Source organism: Paroedura picta, chromosome 5 (genome assembly GCF_049243985.1).
Source record: "Paroedura picta isolate Pp20150507F chromosome 5, Ppicta_v3.0, whole genome shotgun sequence".
Classification (NCBI taxonomy): domain Eukaryota; kingdom Metazoa; phylum Chordata; class Lepidosauria; order Squamata; family Gekkonidae; genus Paroedura; species Paroedura picta.
In genome coordinates, this window is record NC_135373.1 from 112,729,158 (window position 1) to 112,751,336 (window position 22,179).

At 46.9% G+C, this 22,179-nt stretch overlaps 1 protein-coding gene across 9 annotated transcripts in view; it reads left to right on the forward strand.

The window, feature by feature from the left end:
- Positions 1 to 21,942, forward strand: part of IQSEC3 (IQ motif and Sec7 domain ArfGEF 3) — a 174,661-nt gene extending 152,719 nt beyond the window's left edge. For 5 of the 9 annotated variants that reach the window (XM_077339969.1, XM_077339967.1, XM_077339968.1 and 2 more), the window contains 9 exons: positions 4,829 to 4,951; positions 6,190 to 6,356; positions 7,989 to 8,128; positions 10,473 to 10,598; positions 12,327 to 12,426; positions 13,163 to 13,324; positions 17,058 to 17,150; positions 17,712 to 17,755; positions 20,145 to 21,942. In XM_077339969.1, the coding sequence (XP_077196084.1) occupies positions 4,829 to 4,951; positions 6,190 to 6,356; positions 7,989 to 8,128; positions 10,473 to 10,598; positions 12,327 to 12,426; positions 13,163 to 13,324; positions 17,058 to 17,150; positions 17,712 to 17,755; positions 20,145 to 20,582 (1,393 nt within the window). In that variant the 3' untranslated portion in view covers positions 20,583 to 21,942. Of the gene's footprint in view, positions 1 to 4,828; positions 4,952 to 6,189; positions 6,357 to 7,988; positions 8,129 to 10,472; positions 10,599 to 12,326; positions 12,427 to 13,162; positions 13,325 to 17,057; positions 17,151 to 17,711; positions 17,756 to 17,838 lie in introns of all 9 variants that reach the window. The other 4 variants (XM_077339973.1, XM_077339972.1, XM_077339970.1 and 1 more) reach the window with 4 other exon arrangements.
- Positions 21,943 to 22,179: the final 237 nt, after the last annotated feature.

Consider the following 22,179-nt stretch of genomic DNA (forward strand, 5'->3'; position numbering starts at 1 on the left):
TAGCTAAACGTACAGGAATCTGCTGCATCCTGTTTCCGACATGAGTTTATCTGCTCTGTGTGGCTGCAGATCTCCTGGGTCTCAGGCACGAGAGGTCTTCCCCGACAGCTGTTACCTGAGTTCTTTTTAACCACAGATGCCAACCAGGGATTTTCTGGGTACAAAACAGATGTTTTGCCATTGATCCACAGCCCAGGCGTTAGAAGCAGAACTGTTATGTCAACACTTCTGAGGCACAGCAAATGGGCTCTCCTTATGGGAGTGCCAGCAATCCTGCAGGCGAATGAAAAAGAAATCCTGAGAAGGTTTTGTGTGGTTCGATTTATCTGACAGTCTTATGATATCCAAGCCATGTCCTGATAAGCAGGAAGTAGTACGGTGTCAGATGTTTTACATGACAGAGAAGATAACCTGGACATTACAGCTGGTGCAGAACGGAGACGCACGGGTCCTTGTAGGAACCCTGTGGAGGGATCATATTCAGCCTGCCAATCAGCAGCTACACTGGCTACTGATTCCATTCTGGATCAGGTTCAAGCTCTTGGTTTTGACCTTTAAGGCCCTATGGAGTCCTGGCCCTGCATAACCGAGGGACTGCCTCCTCCTATACATTTCCTGGAGAATATTGTGCTCTGCTAATACCAACTTGCTGGTTATCCCTGGCGCCAAAGAGCCAGAGCCAGGGCCTTTTTGATCCCGGCTCTGACCTGGTGGAATGAGTTGCCAGCTGAAACCAGGGCCCTGACGGAGCTGTCAAAGTTCTGCAGGGCCTGCAAAATGGTACTCTTCCACCCGGCTTATGGTTAAGGCCATGGCTGTCGGAGAATGATACAGGCCTCTCTCCTCCTCCATCCCCCCCACTCCGTTTTAGTTTAGCCAGTTTGGTGTAGTGGTTAGGAGTGCAGACTTCTAATCTGGCATGCCAGGTTCGATTCTGCGCTCCCCCACATGCAACCAGCTGGGTGACCTTGGGCTCACCACAGCACTGATAAAGCTGTTCTGACCGAGCAGTGATATCAGGGCTCTCTCAGCCTCACCCACCCCACAGGGTGTCTGTTGTGGGGAGAGGAATGGGAAGGCGACTGTAAGCCGCTTTGAGCCTCCTTCGGGTAGGGAAAAGCGGCATATAAGAACCAACTCTTCTTCTTCTTCTAGCCTGGTGGAGGGGATTTAAAAGGACTTGGGGAGGGGTATGGGTTTTATCTATATTGTTATTTATTATAACCCCCACCCCCCTGAGCCCACTTGTGGGGAGGAGTGGTATAGAAATCAAACTAAATAAATACATTTTAAAAATGGAATCTAGAATCTCCTGTTCTGTTGACAAAGCTCCAAGCTTTGATTGCACCTTAGTGCAGGGGTAGTCAACCTGTGGTCCTCCAAATGTCCATGGACTACAATTCCCATGAGCCCCTGCCAGCAAATGCTGGCAGGGGCTCATGGGAATTGTAGTCCATGGACATTTGGAGGACCACAGGTTGACTACCCTGTTGTAGAGTTTGCTGGCAGGGGCTCATGGGAATTGTAGTCCATGGACATTTGGAGGACCACAGGTTGACTACCCTGTTGTAGAGTTTGCTGGCAGGGGCTCATGGGAATTGTAGTCCATGGACATCTGGAGGACCACAGGTTGACTACCCCTGCCTTAGTGCACAGAAGCATTATGCTCTAGATGCATCTCCCCCCCCCGCAAAAAAATACCTTACAGTTTCCACACGGAGCCTGCTATTGATTAACCAGGAAATATTCTCCCATTATCAAAGTGAAGCATTTAGCGGTGAGAAGCTTTGATATGACCCCCGGGAGAACAAAGTGTAAGCGAAATAAAAGCAATCGGCACAAAAGGGGAGGGAGAAGTCTTTGGCACTCCTCCCCTTCCAGCAAACTTCTTCTGATCTGCCCCATGAAGGGGGGAAAATATTGCCTTGGGGGATCAGTTACATTGATTTTCCTCCCTTTTCAAGCTCAGTTCAGTATCAGCAGCTTCCCCCAGAGCAGAATGAAACTCAGCCTCTGTCAAAGGTGATATGAAATGGGGACTGCAGCTTGCCGCGTGTATAGTCATGCCGCTTTCACCTCTGGTAAACAACCGAGGCTGCTTTTTTATGTTGGACTGGAGGTGTTGGCTGGTCAAAGAGAATGTACGTGTGCAGCCCGGGAAGTGCAGTTTCTCTCCAAGCACTTGCAGCTGTCCATCTTGCACTGTCCTTCAGATGATGGTATGAGGGGAGGAGAGACTTCTCCCCCCCCCACACACAAAATGTCATTTTTGTGAGTTGAGGGAGGAACATGCCTGACTTTGGAACAGCACAGGGAATAATGTGGGCATAAGAAGCTCCAAAGATGGGCAGATTACTCCACCTGGTGGTTTTGATTTGAGCAAAAGACATCAGAGCAAGCGCATGCCCTTCCTCCCCTCATCCATCATCCCAATGTCAACTGGGCTCCAATTGTCATGCAATTGCAGGGAATGCGAGTAATGTGCCAGAGCCTATGGTGGCAAACATCATTGCAGTGGCTCAAGAGCCACTCACTGGATGCTCTCCCTTTTCCCCAATAAAAACCAGCTGTCATGAACCAAGGCTACTCTTTTATATGAGACATGACAACTGAGACATTCTCATAAAACCGAGTTGCTTATTTTGTCCAAGAGGAAACTGGAAACTTCATGACAGAAAATCTATTGCTAAGAATGACTGGCTTGACCAGTCTTCACACCCAGACACACCCCTGCCCCCACCAATGCATCATTTCCCTGCCATTTGCTATCCCCACGGCAGGAGGGCTTTTATCTTCAAAGGACAGTCAGAACAAAGCCAAGTCTATATTTGTACACCTAGTGGCCGAAAGGTGGCTAGAACTACTCACCATAGCCATAACATGCAGCATAAGAGATAGCATCATGAAGGACGCTCTATTTTCTGGGAACAGACTACGATGTGTGCGTGCACGCTGAGAGCCATACGAGGGGAAAGCGGGCAGGGAAAACAGGAAAACAGGAGCAGAGCCCGATGGCTCCTGGTATTTTGGTTCACTTTTCACTTAGTTCCATGGCATGTTGTAAGGAATGACATGACAGCAACCTTGCATCTTACTCTCAAAACAGAAGCCATCATTTCCCAACAGTTGTGATCCATACAAGATGTTTCATGAGTTACCATTTCAGATGGGGCAAGAAGAATCAGGATGAGGTCCAACTGAGCTTGCCAGCCCCCAAAGTGGGGACAGGGGATTCTCACCACCAGCTGACATTTCCTGCTGCGGCTCAGAGTGGTCACTGAAGAAAAAAATTTTTTTAATGGCCGCTGGCAAATCAAATGAGGTTATTTATGGTAATCATGTAAAAGGAAAATCATGTCGAAGAATTGAGTTTTAACCTATTCCTGTGTGTGTGTACCATCATGTTGCCTCCAACTCATGACGAGCCTATGAATTAAAGTCCTCCAGAATTTCCGATCATTAACAGTCTTGCTCATGAGGCCCCTGGCTTCCTTGATCGAGTCAATAACATTTCATGTTGGATCTTCATCTTTTCCTGCCGCCTTCAACTTTTCCTAGCGTTATTGTCTTTCCCAGTCACTCTTGCCTTCTCATAATGTGACCAAAGTACGATTAACTCAGTTTAGTCATTTTAATTTCTAGAGAGAAGGCAGACTTGATTTGGTCTAGAACCTTCTTATTTATTTATGGTGCTTACACACGTTTTTTTTCCATTGTCTATTTTATTTCTCGATCCGAGCTAAATTTCTTAATTCGCTGCTGTGTAAAAGAGAACTGCACTCAGATGAACGTAAGATTCAGTTTCTTTTGACATCTCAGAACCCTGATATAATTGAACCAGTCGCAAAGTTTTTATATCTCGCCCTGAGAGATCGTGAATGTATCTTGTCCTACTCTAAAGCATGATTTCTGCCTTTGTTTACTCTGTATAGCAGTGGATCCTTTTGCACTTTCCCTCATATTGTGCTTTTATATGCTATAAGGAAAGTTGCCTTTCCTAGCTCCTTCATAGCTGCCTTTTGAGTTTCAATCTCCTGATTTCTTGGGGGCTGTTTCCCTTTTGGTTGATGATGGAGCCATGGAATAGATAATTCTGAACCATTTCAATTTCTTCATTGTCAACCTTCAAGTTGTATAATTAGTCATTATTTTTGTCTTCTTGGGGTTCACCCGTAATCCTGTTTTGGCATTTCTGCTTTAACCTTCATCGGTAGTCTTGTCAAGTCTTCCTTTCCAGGTCCCTCATAGATGCTGGTGAGGGAAGGGTGAGGGTCCACATTCCAAGATGGAGGAGGAGCATCACAAAGTATCATGATGTGCTGATGTTACCTGAAAGTGACGTCAGAATGTCAGCAAATCTGAGGGAATGCTCTAAGTTCTGGGCAAAAACTCTATGGTAGAATTAGCTTCTTGTCCTTCCTGACGTTGTCACTGTCACTTCCAGGTGATATCAGTACATTGCTTTAATTTGCAGTGTTCTTCCAGGTTGGAAGGGATTTGGGTAGCTCTGGAAAGAAGGTGTGTCATAAAACTGGGGGGCCCCTGCCTGGATCTGGGGATCTGACAACTCTATATTCCTGGGTTTACCCAGGAATGACATCACACTGTTGGCTGACCACCACCTCTTCCATGTCCCCACCTCTCTGGCCCTCTGTGGGCAGCCCTCATTCTAACCCAACCTTGGTTGGTTCTTACCAGCTGTGAATGAGAACCTCACTGCCCTCCTAGATGTCTTGGTGGGCTTCTTTGTCCCTTGCATTAGATGTCTGCTGAGAAAGTGTTGTGCACAGGTGTGACATTGAAATGGTTTGTTTTTCATTTCTCTTAGCTGCGTGGTGGATGAGATGGACTTCTCCGGCATGGAACTTGATGAAGCTCTGAGGAAATTTCAGGCACATATCCGAGTGCAGGGAGAGGCCCAGAAGGTGGAACGCCTAATTGAGGCTTTCAGGTAAGACCGAGACAAAAAACATATTAGGTGTACAAGAAAGCAATGAAATTTCATGGGGTAGATGAAAAGCAAGCAAGATGTGCCCCAGTGCTACAAGAAATATCCATGGCCCAGGAATTTAATAATAGCCTTTGGGGAAAATGAAATTTATCTTGAGAGAATAGGATCTTTTGTGGTTGTAATAAGACAGGGACTTTCATGGGTAAGCTCCAAAGAAACCACCACCATTCCACTTTCTGAGCTAAAGCGTGAGGTGGGGAAATTGGGGTGGACCTCCAGGAAGAATGGAAGGATTTCTAATTAGTTTTCTGTGATTTTGGGGTCAGACTGTTCCTGAACCAGGGAAGGAAAGAGAGCTAAGTGAACAGTGTTTTGAACAAAAAGAAATAGTTTAAAATTGACAAAGGAAGCAAAATGGGAGGCAGTGAGTCATATTCCACCTGTCTTGAAGTTGCAAGGATCCAGAATTGTAGAAACAGTAGTAGAAGACAGCTGGTTTGGGAGGCATGGTGCCCAATTGTTATGGCTTTATTTTCCTGGGCTTCAGTGGTGAAGCCTATTTGGTCAAATTTGATGCAAAATTAACATTTGTCATGCTGTTGGCCCAAGGGGATGAAATTAGGGCATCCACCAGTGAATTCACAATTGTACCCTGGTTGACTTGAGTGAAGACCTGAGACCCTGTCGATTCAAGGGCCAGCAACCAGGCTGTGGTAGGCCGACTGAGCTGACGGATGAAAGAAAGGGCACCTCAATATTTATAGGACCACGTGATGTGGGTTGATAGTTGATAAGAGATGACAAAATAGTCCTTTGTGGCAGATAACTGAGCTGCTGGGGATTGCAAGTCAAATACAACCCTAGATATGGACCAAAACTGTGGAAATGCTTTATGTTATGGAGTGCCAGGCCCCAGGAGGAAATCCTGGAGCCTATCTAGCCCAGGAAAGGCTCCTCGCCTGCAATGCTGCAGAAGTAAAAAGATCCAAGGAGTCCAAGACTATGAAGACGATATTTCAAAGGGGTTTATGTTGATGTCTTCCTGCTGCCTCCAGGATGTCAAGGGCCATTTTGCAGGCCCTGTGGAATTTTTGAATAGACCACAAACACACACTCTTTTATTTGGAGGAGCAGACAAAAGGGCCTCAGCATCCCGGAGAGAGAGATTTGCATAGTAGTTGCCTTTGATTTACATAATGTGTGTTAATGCCATGACTTGTGCCTTTTCCTCCCTGCAGTCAACGCTACTGCATGTGTAACCCAGACGTGGTCCAGCAGTTCCATAACCCGGACACCATTTTCATCCTGGCCTTTGCCATCATCCTTCTCAACACAGATATGTACAGCCCTAACATCAAGCCTGACAGGAAGATGATGCTGGAGGATTTTATTCGGAACCTGAGAGGTGAGGGCGAGGTATATCCCCCCCCACCCCCTGCAATTTCAAGTCCTTCAAGGCAGTGGTGTATCTGGAAGAAACTGGGAAAGTTGGCTGAATCTTAAAGTTGCCACTGGACTCAAATAACTGATTCTAAATAACTGTTCTAAATAACTGTTCTAAATAACAGATGAAGCAGTGAATCTAAGTGAGTTCCTCAGGGAAGCTGCTTCTTAGACTCTGTGGCTACTGTCAAGGAAACCCAGGCAAAACAGGAGTCACCACCTCTTACGCCCATCTGTATTGTTAATTACATAAATATGTCGAAATTTGAAAATCCCTCAGCGGCAACAGTGTAATGAAGAAGAAACCTGTGGTCAGAAAGGCCCCTACATTTTTAATAGTGCCTCAACATAGAACTCCTCTTTGACCAGCGTTGTTGTTGTTGTTACGTGCGAAGTCGTGTCCGATCCATCGCGACCCCATGGACAATGATCCTCCAGGCCTTCCTGTCCTCTACCATTCCCCGGAGTCCATTTAAGTTTGCACCTACTGCTTCAGTGACTCCATCCATCCACCTCATTCTCTGTCGTCCCCTTCTTCTTTTGCCCTCGATCGCTCCCAGCATTGGGCTCTTCTCCAGGGAGTCCTTCCTTCTCATGAGGTGGCCAAAGTATTTGAGTTTCATCTTCAGGATCTGGCCTTCTAAAGAGCAGTCAGGGTTGATCTCCTCTAGTGGCCAGCGTTAGTAATTTTATTTAATTTACTGGTTTATTTTATGTAGAAAATGTGTAGGCGGTCTCTCCAGAAAGGGGGCAAAGTAAAAATGATTTATTAATAAAATCCTTTTAAAAGTAATTGAAGTAACAACAAACTTCAGAAAAGCATGAAAGCAGCAATAGAAAGGCAAAAAAATATCATTATGACAACATAAAACAATGATAAAATAACTGTTTGTTTGTGTATTTATTAATTATATTTTTATACTGCTCTTCCTTACAGCTCAGGGTGGTTTACATATAACGTCAGGGGGGGGAGGGGGGATACATGAAACGACCTAACATACAACATAGTTAAATACATCAACAATAATCCAACAGTGATTCTGAATCTTAACAACAAAATAACGGGAACAATAACTTAGATAGGCCCCCAGAGAGATCAGACTGGTTCAGGGCATGGAGGGGATGTCTGAGGGGGACCAGTGGATGTTATTGGGTTTGGTCGATCTCAGGCAAATGCCTGGTGGAGGCCCTTAGAGGCAAGCTTAAAACAGAAGTTAAGCTCTTAGCCTAGATCCAGGACTTAACAAGAGCAGCTGTAAAGGAATGGAGCACACTTTATTTAAAAGCCTGGACAAAGAGAAATGGCTTGGCCAGATACCTACAAGACAGTAAGAGGGATGCCTAACAGACTTCAAGGGGGAGGGCATTGCAGTGACAAGGAGCCACCATGAAGAAAGCCCTGCTTGTAGTCTCTTCCTGCTCCGCTTCTGTGGGTGGGGATTGAGAGAGTAGAGAAGAACATTTTAACTACAAATCAAACAGAAATAACTTGTTTATTATTGACTAATTATGGCTCTTCTTGTAGTACATGGAAAGACACTCCTCTGCCTTTGTAGCTCCCTGTGTCTGACCTGCTCTACTTCATACTTGGCAGGAGTGGACGATGGCGCTGACATCCCCCGGGACTTGGTGGTGGGCATTTATGAGAGGATCCAGCAGAGAGAGCTCAAATCCAACGAGGACCATGTGACCTATGTTACCAAAGTGGAAAAATCCATTGTGGGGATGAAAACGGTGAGTCCTGACACGTCGCGGGTATCTGCCCCATTCACAGGTAGGCCGTCTCCAACGTGGTGGGTGGTCCCACACTTCCATCATGGCTAATAGTCCTCAGTGATTTTGTCTATTCTCCTTTTAAGCCACATCCCAGAGTTCCTCAGGTTAGTTATGTCTTGGGTGAATTGTCTTTCCCCCCCCTGTCCTGATTTACCTAGCTTAGTGATTATGTTGCCTTGTCCTGGACATGACAAATATTCTCCATTCGTTTCTTAGCAGCCATGAACATTAGAAACTTGACCTCACCGCCCCGCCCTCCCGTCAAATGAAAGCCCTTCCCTGATTCTCTGTCAGAGGCCAGATTACGTTAAGACAACCATGCAGATTCCTGGACTGTCCTCTGATTTGTGGTTGGGTGCGACAAACAAGGGAAGCCCTGAAGTGGACTGACCCCTTCCTGTCTAATAGTGAGGAAGTGGCTCAGTTCATGACTAAAGCACAGCCAAGCAGAGAACCGGCTGATGAGGTGGGAGATGGGAGGAACAAATTGCACCTTGTTGCGCTGTACGTCTGGGAGCTAAGGTTGCCCGTGCATTCCTGGAACGTGTAAGCGACCTGGGGGAGTGGTATGCAATCTGCGTTGCATCCGGATGCAATCTGAAAGTGACATCTCCAATGCTGTAGGATTTCACTAAGCGAAATCCAATGGCATCGGTGACATCATTTCCAAAGTTGACATGGAAGCATTGACAGTGTCTCCTACCCCACATTTCCTCCAGCCTCTCAACCACCCACAAGAGTAGGTAAATTAGTGATTGTACTCATAGCCAATGTATGGCTGTGAAAGTTGGACCATAAGGAAGGTTGAGTGTCAAAGAATTGAGGCTTTTGAACTCTGGTGCTGGAGAAGACTCTTGCGAGTCCCTTGGACTGCAAGGCGAACAAACCGGTCAGTCCTAGAGGAGATCAGCCCTGACTGCTCCTTAGGAGGCCAGATCCTGAAGATGAAACTCAAATACTTTGGTCACCTCATGAGAAGGAAGGACTCCCTGGAGAAGAGCCTAATGCTGGGAGCGATTGAGGACAAAAGAAGATGGGGATGACAGAGAATTAGGTGGCTGGATGGAGTCACTGAAGCAGTCAGTGAGAACTTAAATGGACTCCGGGGAATGATAGAGGACAGGAAGGCCTGGAGGATCATTGTCCATGGGGTAACAACGGGTCGGACACGACTTCGCAACTAACAACAACAACAACAACAACAACTCATAGCCAAGACAGCACTACCCAACGAAATACTCCAAGTAATTTTGCCTCCACGAGACCCCACTAGTGGAGGAACAGGATCAGCTGCAGTGTAGGGTCTGCTGCTGGAACATTTAGCAGAAGACAGCCAGTGGTATGCTTGCTGCAGGGACAGAGATGCTGGCTGTCAGCAAATGACCCTGTGTGTACAGCGACTACTCGTATGAAGTAGGCCTGCATAATCTGAGACCCACCAAGTTGAGTGGAGCCCACCAACCATGCCTGGTGGTCCCTGAGAGGCTGTACAAGCTCTTAACTTTGCTGCCAAGGTGGCATTGCAATCAGAAAGAGAATGTACAGGGCCAATCTACATGCTTCAAGGTCCTTGTGTTTGACGAGGAGTTTGTGTAGGACATTTGATGGAAGGTTTATGCCTCCCAGATACTTGCTGGCTCGTTCTGCTTGTGACCTCGGAACATGGGACGAAGCAGCTCCAGTTTCCTCCTGTGCCATTTTTGTATTCTCTGTCTCTCTGGCAGAACCGTCCTCGGCTCCACTGCAAATTTGTGTTACTTAAGAGACTGCATATTTATGCAAAATCAGGGGTGTTGGGGGTGGGGGGGAGAAGGCGAAAACGCCTTCTGTCCTCACACCACAGTTGTGAACAGAATATGACAAGCGTGCATCTGAGAGCCACAAAACCCCCATTACACTTCTGATGCAAAGCCTTTGTGTTGAGCCAACAAACATGAAGCCTGTTTCCAATGCAATTTGGTCCTGACATATGGCCAATGTGCATGGCTGGCAGCTGGGGCAACACTTGGCAGCTGCCAGGCCTGATTGAAAGGGTTGGGATGGGTGGCTTACAAAGAGCAACTCAGCTACAAGGCAACCTCAAGACCCCCCCCATCCCTTCCCCTGCAGTTAGAAGTGATGAGATGAGGGTAACACTCAAGCTCCTTCTTGCCATGATTGTCTGGGAGGGTGGCCAATGGGCTGTGCGGAGAAGTGATCCCTTGCGAAGGAGCTCCAAGTTTCTACAGGCTGTAGGTGTACAATGGCTTGGGGCATGGTGGATCAGGATGGGGACCTTTTCCACTCAGTCTCTGCCTTCTAGGTCCTGTCGGTGCCCCACCGCCGCTTGGTTTGTTGCAGCCGCCTTTATGAAGTGACGGACGTGAACAAAGTGCAGAAGCAAGCTGCTCACCAGAGGGAGGTCTTCCTCTTTAATGACTTGCTGGTGGTGAGTGCGCTTTTGGCTTTCGAAATCGCAGTTCATGGAAGCCGTTCAGGAAAAGCAGAGGGGTGGGATTTTACACTGTCATGTGCCAGTTAGGATATCACCTATTTGGTTTCTCCTTCTTGGGAAACTCCTCCCCATATAGAAAGCTGGCACCTTCAGTTAGCCTAGACTCCGTCCCCTTGACATGATGGCGCTTCATGAGCATAATGTTTTGGGGTCAAGTATGAAATCCTCCCTCCCATATTTGGGGCTGCTATAATCCCAAAAGGACTGTATCAGGTCTAGCATGATGCAAAGACTCCCTTGCTTCAAAATTCCTAACAGAGTCACCCATGTTATCCAGAAACCGCAAAAGAGGCATAGAATCATAGAATCATAGAGTTGGAAGGGGCCATACAGGCCATCTAGTCCAACCCCCTGCTCAACACATCCAAGGACTAAGTTTAATAATAAGGATTTAGATCCATCAATCAAATGTATGCCACTTTTGGTGTAATACCCTTGCTATGCTACAACAGGCCATGAAATGTTGTTTATTCATTCATTCTGCTAGAGCAGCATTCTAAAATCTTGGAGAAGAGGAGGTTGAGAGGGGACATGATCGCTCTCTATAAGTATTTGAAAGGTTGTCACTTAGAGGAGGGCAGGGAAAGGCTCCTGTTGGCAGCAGAGGAGAGGACCCACAGTAATGGGTTTAAACTACATGGAGAATGATACCAGCCTCCTCCTGCACTTGGCTCCCCCCCCCCCGCTCTGAACTTCCCCAATCCAGTACAGTACACTTTCCTGTTTCAATGGGGAGGGGTGGGTGGGAAGAGGAAGACCTGAGTTCAAATCAATCTGAATTCAACAGGATTGACAATGGAATAAACAAAGTAAGTGCAGACTCTGCCTTGGGTTGCTATGCAGAGGCAGGAAATGGCAAACCATCTCTTTCATTTCCTGCCTTGAAACCCCCACGGGGTTGCCAAAGGTCAGCTGTTCTGGCACTTTCCACCACCAATTTGCTGCATTAGCCAAAGTGTGAGCAACTGCTAGGCGGATGGTACAGTGTGGTGACTCCAAGAGTCAGAATCTACATGGGCTGTCTGAATCTCTCCTTCCTCGTTTGGGAGAAGCTCAGTTAACTTTCCAAGAGCAAATGTCTGTGACATTAACGAAGGCTGATTTGACAGGGCTTCCTGCAGTATACATAAAAACCCTGCCCACAGCCTCTTTCTCTAGGGTCTGCCTAGGCTGGTTTTTAAACTCATGGCATTTTAAGCTCTGCTACTTCATTGTTCCCAGGGGAGTGTGATATTTTCATTGAGATGTGCAAACCTATCTGTTTGTGCAGATGTGCAGACCTCCATGATGGGAAACAGGGCCTCTTTGAGATTTGCTCAGAATTAGGAACACATAGCTCTACAATCTTGGGTCCAGTTTGGAAGAGCCACGAGGACTGAGGTTTAGAGAGCTGGATCCTTAAACCCATTCTGCTCGTAGCTGTTCTTTCCTCTGGTGCCAGCAGAAGACTGTCAGAATGAATCATCACCGTTATTATCATGAATCCGGCAATCCAGCCCAAAGAGAGAGAGACTCCTTAATGCAAGTCAATGAATCGCTCTGGTGTTGCATTAGTGGGTCTCCCTCCGTCAATTGCCTTATGAGGGATTTATGTTGTGTCTACCGTTCTCTTTTGGAGCGATCTTCAAATTCTGCAATTCTCTTTCCTTCCACTCTGAACAGATCCTTAAGCTTTGCCCCAAGAAGAAAAGCTCCTCCACTTACACATTTTGCAAATCGGTTGGCTTGTTAGGAATGCAGTTCCACCTCTTTGAGAATGAATGTAAGTTTTCCTCCATCTTGGGAAGGTGCCAGATGCTGCTAGAGAGGACAGGGTTTATGGTGTGGGTTTTTTCCTCCATAGATTTGAAACCTTGGGAGCTACTGAATCTGTTGCTTGGGTAGAGAATGGTTAGAAGGTATAGGACATACGTCTGTTGCTGAAGACAAGTGCGTATGGACCAGGAAGGCTCTTGAATGGGAGGCTATGGGGAGAACTCCTCCAAGGAAAAGTGATATATAAGTGTAATAAATAAATAGGCTTAGTTGCTAGCATACACCCCTGTGTCCCCGTTGCAGTCTTTAAGACCAGTTTACCTTCTTAATAATAATGCCTGTGAACAGTCTTAGGAGCAGTGGCTTCTCATCTGTCAAGCCGAGTTTGATTCCCTGCTCCTCCTCATGCAGCCAGCTGGGTGACCTTGGCCCCATCACAGTCCTGATAGTGCTGTTCTGACTGAGCTGTAATATAAGAGCTCTTTCAGCTTCACCTACCTCACAGGTTATCTGCTCTGGAGAGAGGAAGGGAAGGCGATTGTAAGCCACATTCAGACTCTTCCGGGCAGTGAACAGTGGAGTATAAAAACCAACTCTTCTTCTTTTTTCTTAAGGTTCTCTTTATAGAAATATTTTGCATAAAGTTTAGCTATAAAGTTGGTGACTCATTGTTCTGTAATCAGTGGAATTGCATCAGTCCGTATGAAATGCACCTTTCATTTCCTTGCCCCTCTTTTCCTTAGATTACCCCCATGGTATCACTTTGGTGACTCCAGTTTCAGGCTCAGAGAAGAAACAGGTACTCCATTTCTGTGCTCTGGGTGCAGAAGAAATGCAGAAATTTGTGGAAGACCTAAAAGAGTCAATAGCAGAGGTGATGGAGCTAGAACAGATTCGCATTGAATGTAAGGCTCCCGGCGTGGTCCAGACTCCATGCAGTCATTCTGTCTGTATGTACATATGTCTGTGTCTTGGGTATTTATTTCTGTCTGTGGTTGGCAGGGCAGAGGGAGCACGAGAATTGTCAGTCAAAATTAAAGGCTCCATTTCGGGGATCTATTCAGGATTAAATTGCAACTCTCCTTCAATCAGCAATTTAAGAGCTTTTGTTGTTTCTACTTTTAAAAAATTAATGTTTCATAAATAGCCATATCAACCCAGGCTAATCTGGCACAATTTTTTTTTAAAGTCAGGTCTTTTTATACCTTTGTCATGCAAGTAGACCCATTTTATTGAATGCAACATTAAATGCTCAATATGCAGAACAAGTAAATACGCCAAAGGAATGTGATTGGAACTCACACCCCAAAATGGCACCCTTGATTGTGATGTGGGTCGGGGGCGTGGGGGAACTTCTTGATATGAGAATAAATAGCTATAAAACATGAGTTTGAAATTTGCAGTGAGTTATACAATTATTTTTAAATTATTTTGAAATTTGCAGGGAATGTTTACATGTGCAGGTGTTCATTGAGAAATTAAAGTTTTTAATTAAAGCATTTAAAAATATATCCCTGCTAGTTAGGGATAGTATAGTCTATAGTAGCCTTTCTCGACTTTGTTACCATTGAAAAAACCCTGAAACCTTCTGCAGGCTTCGAGAAACTCCAGAAGTGGTTTGATTATGCAAAATATGGTTAGGAAGCATAGCTGTGGACACGCCCACCCAGGGCCCCTCCCCTTCCCACCATTGACCATGGGGGGGCGGGTCAAAATGACCATACATGGTCATATCACCCAATAAATGTTTAACAATTTTTTTTAAAAATGCAACAAATTAATTAACTCCCACCCATTCAGGAAACCCTTCCAGTGGCCTCAAGAAACCCCAGGGTTTCACAAAACCCAGGTTGAGAAAGCCTGGTCTATTGGATGCACCATGCAACCAATCACATTTGCCTGTGTGATGTCATCAGAAAACCGAGTGGGGCCAACACCTCTTGCCCTTGTTCTGGTTTAGCAATGACACCGTAGCATCCATTCACCCTGGAAGGGAATAGCACAGCTATCTCTCTGTAGACACTGTTTGTGCCCTCCCTGAAATGTCTCCAGATGGGGGGTATTTTTGACAGAAGAGGACAATGTTTATTATTATTGTTGTTGTTGTTGTTGTTGTTGTTGTTGTTATTATTATTATTATTATTATATTTATATTTATACCCCGCCTCCCCCCGAAGGCTCGAGGCGGCTTACATAACCACGTCCCCTAAAACCATAAAATGACAATAAAAACCAATGATTTACAGTAATTGTAACAGCGATGGCGTAATCTACTCATTTGCTCTCCACATCCTCATCTACGGTGGGGGGTGACGCTCTCTACCGCCAGTTTGTGAGGGGGGGGGCTGATCTTCTTACCACCCGGCCTCAGTTATAAGCCTGGCGGAAGAGCTCCGTCTTACAGGTCCTGCGGAATGCTGGTAATTCCCGCAGGGCCCTCAGCTCTTCCGGGAGCTCATTCCACCAGGTTGGGGCCAGGACCGAAAAGGCCCTGGCCCTAGTCGAGGCCAGGCGGGCTTCCTTGGGGCCGGGAACGACCAGTAGGTTAGCCCCCGCAGAGCGTAAAGCCCTGCGGGGGATATAGGGCAAAAGGCGGTCCCTCATATATGCTGGGCCTAGACCACGGATGGCCTTGAAGGTCAAAACCAAAACCTTGAACCTGATCCAGAAGGCGACCGGTAACCAATGCAGCTGCCTCAGAACTGGCTGGATGTGAGCCCTCCATGGTGTAGCTGTGAGGACTCTAGCAGCCGCATTTTGGACGAGTTGCAGTTTCCGGATCAAGCCCAGAGGCAGGCCGGTGTAGAGCGAGTTACAGAAATCTAGTCTAGAGGTGACCGTCGCATGGATCACTGTGGCCAGGTGTTCGGAGGACAGATAGGGCGCTAGTAGCCGAGCCTGGCGAAGATGGAAAAATGCCCGGCTAGCTACCTGTTTAACCTCGAGTGTTAGTGAGGCATCGATGGTCACCCCTAAATTCCTGGCCTGAGATGCGATATTAAGTTGCGTCCCAGCCAGAAAGGGTAAGCGCGCTTCCTGATCTGCCCCCCTACGGCCCAACCACAGAACCTCCGTCTTGGAGGGGTTGAGTTTCAGGCGACTCTGCTCGAGCCATCCAGCTACGGCTTCCAAATGGAAAATTTGGATCTGGCAAATGGATCTGGGGGGGAGTCCGGGTGGCCATCCATGAGGAGAAAGAGCTGGGTGTCATCAGCATACTGGTGGCAACCCAGCCCATAGCTCCGTACCAGTTGAGCCAGAGGGTGCATAAAGATGTTAAATAATGTAGGAGAAAGCACCGAGCCCTGTGGGACCCCACAAGGGAGCCGGTAAGGGCCCGATACTTCCTCTCCCACGGCTACCCTCTGTGTCCGGTTTTGGAGGAAGGAGCGTATCCAGCGTAACGCTGTACCCCTTATCCCCGTACCGGCAAGGCGGCTCGCTAGCAGCTCGTGATCGACCACGTCAAACGCGGCCGACAGATCTAAAAGAACTAGCACAGCAGAGCCACCTCGGTCAAGCTCTTTTAATATTCATTAAAAGCACTCAGTATGGCCCAGCCCAAATTGAACCCCGGCCTGAAAAGGAAAAAAATCTAAAGGAACTCAACTTTAATTTGAAAAACATCTGTCTGTCTTTTGTGATTGCATGGAACCTCCAAGCTCCCCTGTTCTCATTCTGCTGCTTTATTTGTTAGATATAGAATAAATTGCTTAAAGAGTGGCAGCCTGTAACCTGGCAAGCTGGATTTGATTCCCTGCTCCTCCACATGCAGCCAGCTGGGTGACCTTGGGCTAGTCACAGTCCAGTTAGAGATGTTCTCACAAAGCAGTTCTGTCAGAGCTCTCTCAGCCTCATCTCCCTCACAGGTTGCCTGTTGTGGGGAGAGGAGAGAAAGGCAATTGTAAGCTGCTTTGAGACTCCTTCGGGTGGTGAAAAACGGGGTATAAAAACCAACTTTTCTTCTTCACCTTCTTATTCCAAACAACCAAATGAGTGGAAATAGTTTCGTGCATAATTTATACAGGCTGCAGGATTTGCATTTCCTTAGCACAGAATGTACACACCAGGCCAAAATGTTTGATATTTTCCAAATCATAAACACACCCCTGGTTGCTGTTGAACCAGTAATGCTGCAGATTATGTTTGGCAAACCTGGGTCCTGGAAAGAATTGCAGGAGACAATCTGGATCCCTCTCAGCCCCTCCCCCTCCGAATTTGTAAGCTCCCATCCTTCTTTATGTTCCCCCCTCCCTTCCACAGAATCTCAACAGCCAGCCATTCATCAGGTCATTTTAAAAGCCCCCCCCCCCCCCCCCGGTTTACAAAGGCATATTTTTGGCATACTTCACAAACTCACACAGTATATAGAAACCCTTGTCTTCTTTATGGTAGTCCTGATTTACCATCTGTACAGAGGCCTGTCAGGTTACTACTAGATATTGCAGTAAATAGTAATTGTGTATATGTGTGTTCTTACATGTGCATTGTATACATGTGTGCGCATTCTCTACCCTGTTTCTCTGTCTTTATCCAGTTTCTTCCATGTGTTTTGCCTGACCTTCATATCCTACTTTCTTCTTTTCTGCTGCTGCACTTTTCTTAATTCCCTCTTGATGGTTTCCCCCTTGCTTCCAGGGGAGCTGGAGAAACAACACGGGGCAAAGAATCTTTCCTTAAGGAACAATGGAGCTCAGATGGAGACACAATCCAAGCAAGGATCTCCAACAGGTTAGAATCTTCTCTGGGTCTTCACTTCTCAGCCGGAAGATTCATCGATTCGTGTATTTCTTTACTTCACTTGTCCTGAATGGGAACCCAGTTTGGGGTAGCGGTTAAGAACAGCAGACTTTGATCTGGAGAACCAGGTTTGATTCTCCACATCTCCTCCACATGTGGCCAGCTGGATGATCTTGGGCTAGTCAAGGGTTTTCTTAGAGGTGTTCTCTTAGTTCTCCTTGACCTTTCTCAGCCCCACCTACCTCACAGGGTGTCTGTTGTGGGGAGAGGAAGGTTAAGTGATTGTAAACTGCTTTGAGACTCCTCCGCGTAGTAAGAAGCGGGGTACAAAAACCCAGCTTGTCCCAGCTGAGCTCTCTTAATTAATTTAATGCAATTATTTTAATGCAATTATTTTAATGCAATTCATAAGTAAATTTTATAAAATAAATTATTGTTTGATAAAGTTCATAATGTGTGTATTTGGGGAGTTGGGTGACCTTATTTGGTAGAAATTCTTGCCATAAGGTGTTTTTCTCCATAACTGAAGAAGGGCTCTGGTTGGTTTTTCAGCCAAAAAAGATTTGGGGGAGAAGATCCCGGACAGCACAGTGGAGGTAAGTAGAATGCGGAGTGGCTGAGGTAAGTAATTCTCCCTCACTTCAGCTCTTCTTACATTCTCTGTTGTTTCTTTTCTCAGGTTTTAATCAATGCCTCCCCAGCCAGACTGACAATTTTTCCAATTTCCTGAGATACAATAAAAAGTTACTGCTAGGACGGGTAATACAACTTTCAAATCCAGATTAAACTTCAAAGCATTTTTTTTTCCAAGCCGTTTTCTATAACCGTTAACACATCCTTCATGGAGCGAGTGCCCGAAATCTGGAGACTAACCTGCTCCGTCCTCATCCCTCACCCAACACACTTCCAGGAGAAAGCAGAGACGCAGCTGAGATGAACTCCCTTGAGAGGCCTCGGCCCCTGGTTAAAACCTAACTGCTGCCATCTTTCCCTCACAGGCTCTTCTGTCTCAGGGTCTACCACCTCAGTTGGGGCCTAGAACGTAGTCCTTGTGAGGCTTCACGGAAATTTAGGCCAAACATTGGCCAACTGGGGGAGGGTGGGATTGAGGGAACTTGGGAGCAAGGACTGTCTTCTAGGAGTCCTTCTGGACACCCCACCTCCTCAGGTAAACTCATGTGCGAGAAATCTCCAGAATATTCCATTTGCCCTGGCTTTGTCCTCCCCCAGGCTCCTTCACCTAGCAAATACTTCCATCCGTCGCTGCCTCCATTTCCCTGCAGCTGTTATTACCCAAGGGGGCAAGTGTTGCAGTTCTCCACTAATACCCATTTCCTTAAAGAGCCTCCATTTCTAGGCTGGCCCCTGGCTCCATTACCTTTCAGACGCTCTTCTCAGTAACTGCTGTTGAGGCCTCTGCTCTCCAAGGCCATTCTCCCCACAGCTTTCTTTTCCATGGCCTGTTGGGGAAAAAAAATCCGTAGCTGAAGGTGTGCTCATGAAGATGTGCTTCACGGGAGCTAATTCATAATCCTGCTACTCCTGCTAATGGGGAAGAGGGACACACATTTCTTCGGCCTCACGCCCACCTTTTGGCTCATAGGCATTTCTTCTTTGTGAAGGAATTCTCTCACTTCAGGGATGTAGCGTTCCAGGGAGGCAAATAAAGACCCTTTGCCATTCTCTCTGTTCCTTGGGGGAATTCCCAAACCAAGCAGACATCTCTCGTGTTTGTAGTCCATGGAAAAGGGCTTTTTCTTCCTATTCCTATTCCTCCCAATTCCCAGATATCACATGTGCCCTTCTGGAACATCTCTAGGACTGTGTCTATTGCCCTTGGGGGACCTCCATGCTGTCATAGTTCCTGCTTTCAATCTGAGATTGGGAAACCCCAAAAACATTCTCTGTGAAGACACATCTTCTCTCTCCCCTTTCCCTCCTCTTACTCCTCAGCAGAAGCGAGCACCTCCATGTTCTCTGAGATTACCTGATCTGCTGCCATTTCATCAAATTTCTTTTTTTTCCCCCTCCCTCTCAATCATTGTACAAGTTGGATGGATCCTTTTTCTTCCTCCTTTTGGCATATGTAAAATCATCTCCTTTCACTTGCAAACCATCCAGTGGATCAGAACGAGCTGCAAGTTGGCTGAACAATGTCCGATATCTGCTTTTTCTAGTTTTTTTTTCTTTCGTAAACAGATTAGTGAACCATATGTGCACCGTCCTGCTCAAAAAGACGGGAGCTGGGAAGAGCTCAAGTCTTTCTCTGAGCGTTAGCAAGTCTCATCTTTTGGTTTTGTTTTCTCTTTGCAAAGATGTGCAACCTCAATTATCCTCCCCTCTTTCTGCCCCATTGGTCTACGGACGATGCAAGACCTCCTTGGAGCTCCAACCATAACAGCAGAGCTCCATTGGAAAAGGAACAACAGAGCATATAAGAGAGTCCTTCTCTCCAGTTGTTTTCAATCGCAGACAAAAACTACTAGGGGAGGGGGCCAAGGAAATGTAACAGGAAGGGGGAAAAAAAAGAGCAGCCCAAGTCATAACAACATTCTTGTTGGCTTGAGAGGTGGTCTCTCAAGCTGTCACCTCCCTCCATCTCCTGAGGCTGAGATCTCTTTCTCTCTCACCTGCTCTGAGTTCCACTGTCAGATTGTGTCTGCTTAATCCGGATAGTTGAGATTGTGCTGTATGTGGAAACAGCATCACCGCCTTTGCTATGTGGAGATCTTTATGTCTGGAAGGCCATTTTCAGGTTAACAGTGGGTGGGGTGGGGAAGAGATGGATGGTGGGAAGAGACAGGCGCGTGGGCAGAGCCTGTGGGGCCAGAATGCTTAGGAGACAGACCACCGGTGCTTAAGGGAGGGTTGCGGCTGATCGGGGGCGAGCGATGGACGGAGGAGGCGGGTTGAAGGGCGGCCAGCAGCGGTAGACGGGAAGAAGTCTTGTAACATTTAATGCTTCTTTGGCTGTTTCTAAACTAGGTGTCAATTCACAACAGGCTTCAAACGTACCAGCACAACTCCGTCCCGGGGCTCGAGACTGGAATGCAGCCCAGCACGCATCCTAACATGCCACGGGAGAGGCTGGAGACCGCATTGGTGCCCTCTTACTCTGCCTCGGCGGGGACGCTTGTACAGTGCCAGCAGATTGTCAAAGTCATAGTCTTGGACAAGCCGTGCCTCGCTCGAATGGAGCCGGCCCTCAACCAGACTCTGACGCGCTACGTCTCCTCTGACTCCTGCAGCTCCACCCCCTTGCGCGGTTTAGGCAGTGGGCTCCAAGGGACCCCCGTGAAAATCATCCATCAGCCCCCACTTCCGCCGCCGCCGCCCCCCTACAACCACCCGCACCAAACCTGTCCCCCGAGCTCCTTGCTGGAGAGGCGCAGGTACTCCAGCGGCTCACGCAGTCTAGTGTAGCAGCTCCACCAGCACTGGCCAAAACCAAACCAACAACAACAAAAAAAAAACAGCACAGACTTAACCCCGGGACCCTTTTCTGTCTTCAAAGAAAATCTAGTTTGTGATTTATTTTTTAGTAAAAAAAAAAAAAAGTGAGAGAAACAAAAAACAAAGCAAAAAAAAATTATTACAGTATTATATACTACGAACATACCTAATTCCTCCTCATTCCTCTTGAAATTATTCTGTTTGCAAGGAGCCCATCTGTAGGAACTGTCTGAGAGCTCAAGAAGATGTTTCCTCCCCCGCCATCCAGCCATATGCTTGCACCCAAACAACATGGCAGTCTTTTGCAGCCATGGTTTTTGTTGAGCTTTTCCGGTCTTGGCTTTGTGTCTTCAGTTCTACCCATTTCCCATCCATCCATCCATTCAGCCATCCTCCCCCCCTTACATTTTCAGCTTCCTGGTGTTTCTCACTAGTATCACAAGTTTCTGACCAAAACAGACTTGACTTCCCTTTCTGGGGGAATGGACTTTGGGTGGTCCACCTTGCTGGGGCTGAGGAGCTGCTGCCACCTTTGCTGTCCCTGCCTCCGCTGCCACCGCAGCTTGCAAAGTTGGAGCTGAAACATTGTGCCACTTGCCACACTTTCTCCTAATTGCCTTTGGGGGGGGGGGCACCCCTTGTGCAGTGGTTGGAAAAGAATGTCGGAGAGAGAAAGCGACAGAGAGAGCGAAAGAGAGACAGCGCGAAAGAGAGAGAGAAAGTGGTCCTCTCTAACCTGTACTGCGGCTGAATGAGAAGATGGCCTCACCTTGGACATTACAACCTCCTCTGCAGCTTCATTAAAGTGTCGTACTGAGAAAAGTCTGCTGGGCAGCAGCGGATCACATCACTTGTAAATACACACCTTTCTGGTCGAATGTGTACAGACGAGGCCCGCCTAGGGAAGCGCCAAACGGTTCTGGTAAAGCCAGGGTAAGGGGAGTGATGAGATCCAGAAATCTTCCTGGCATGGCAGCTTGCCCCTTTCTGTTATTTTTTTCTTAGTCCGTTGATTTATATTCCACCACTCGACCAATCTCAGGCCCAGCAGCTGGCTCACAAAACAAAGCAACAGCTTTACAAAGGATTAATTGGCAGTCATTGACAGAAACATATGGTGAAAACTTTCCTATAGAATCGCTAATGGTCGGACACGGCTGAACGGCTAACATCATCACCATTTGGTTAGGAAAGAAGGGTTTCCAAAAGCTGGCCGTCTCTTGCTGTTTTCTCTTTTATCCCTCAGCGAATCTTTGTTCTTTCTTGTCACAGGATTCTGTATTGCTGGTACGCAAACCTTATTTGAATGACAGGGAGCTGCCCCCCCCCCCCCCGAAAAAAAAAACTGACTAAGATTTTATGTCCCAGGGAGATAATCAGAGGTAAGGATGTCTACTTCCTTACTTTGGTCATTATGACAACAGTGTCCATATTTTCAAATTGAGTCCGAGTTCTCTTTTCCATTCTTATGGTCCTTCCTCTTTTTATTTTGTTCTGGTTCTACTGATTAGTGTCTGTGACTATCAGATTTATCAGGTTTGTATGCTGCCCTTTCTACAAGGTGCCC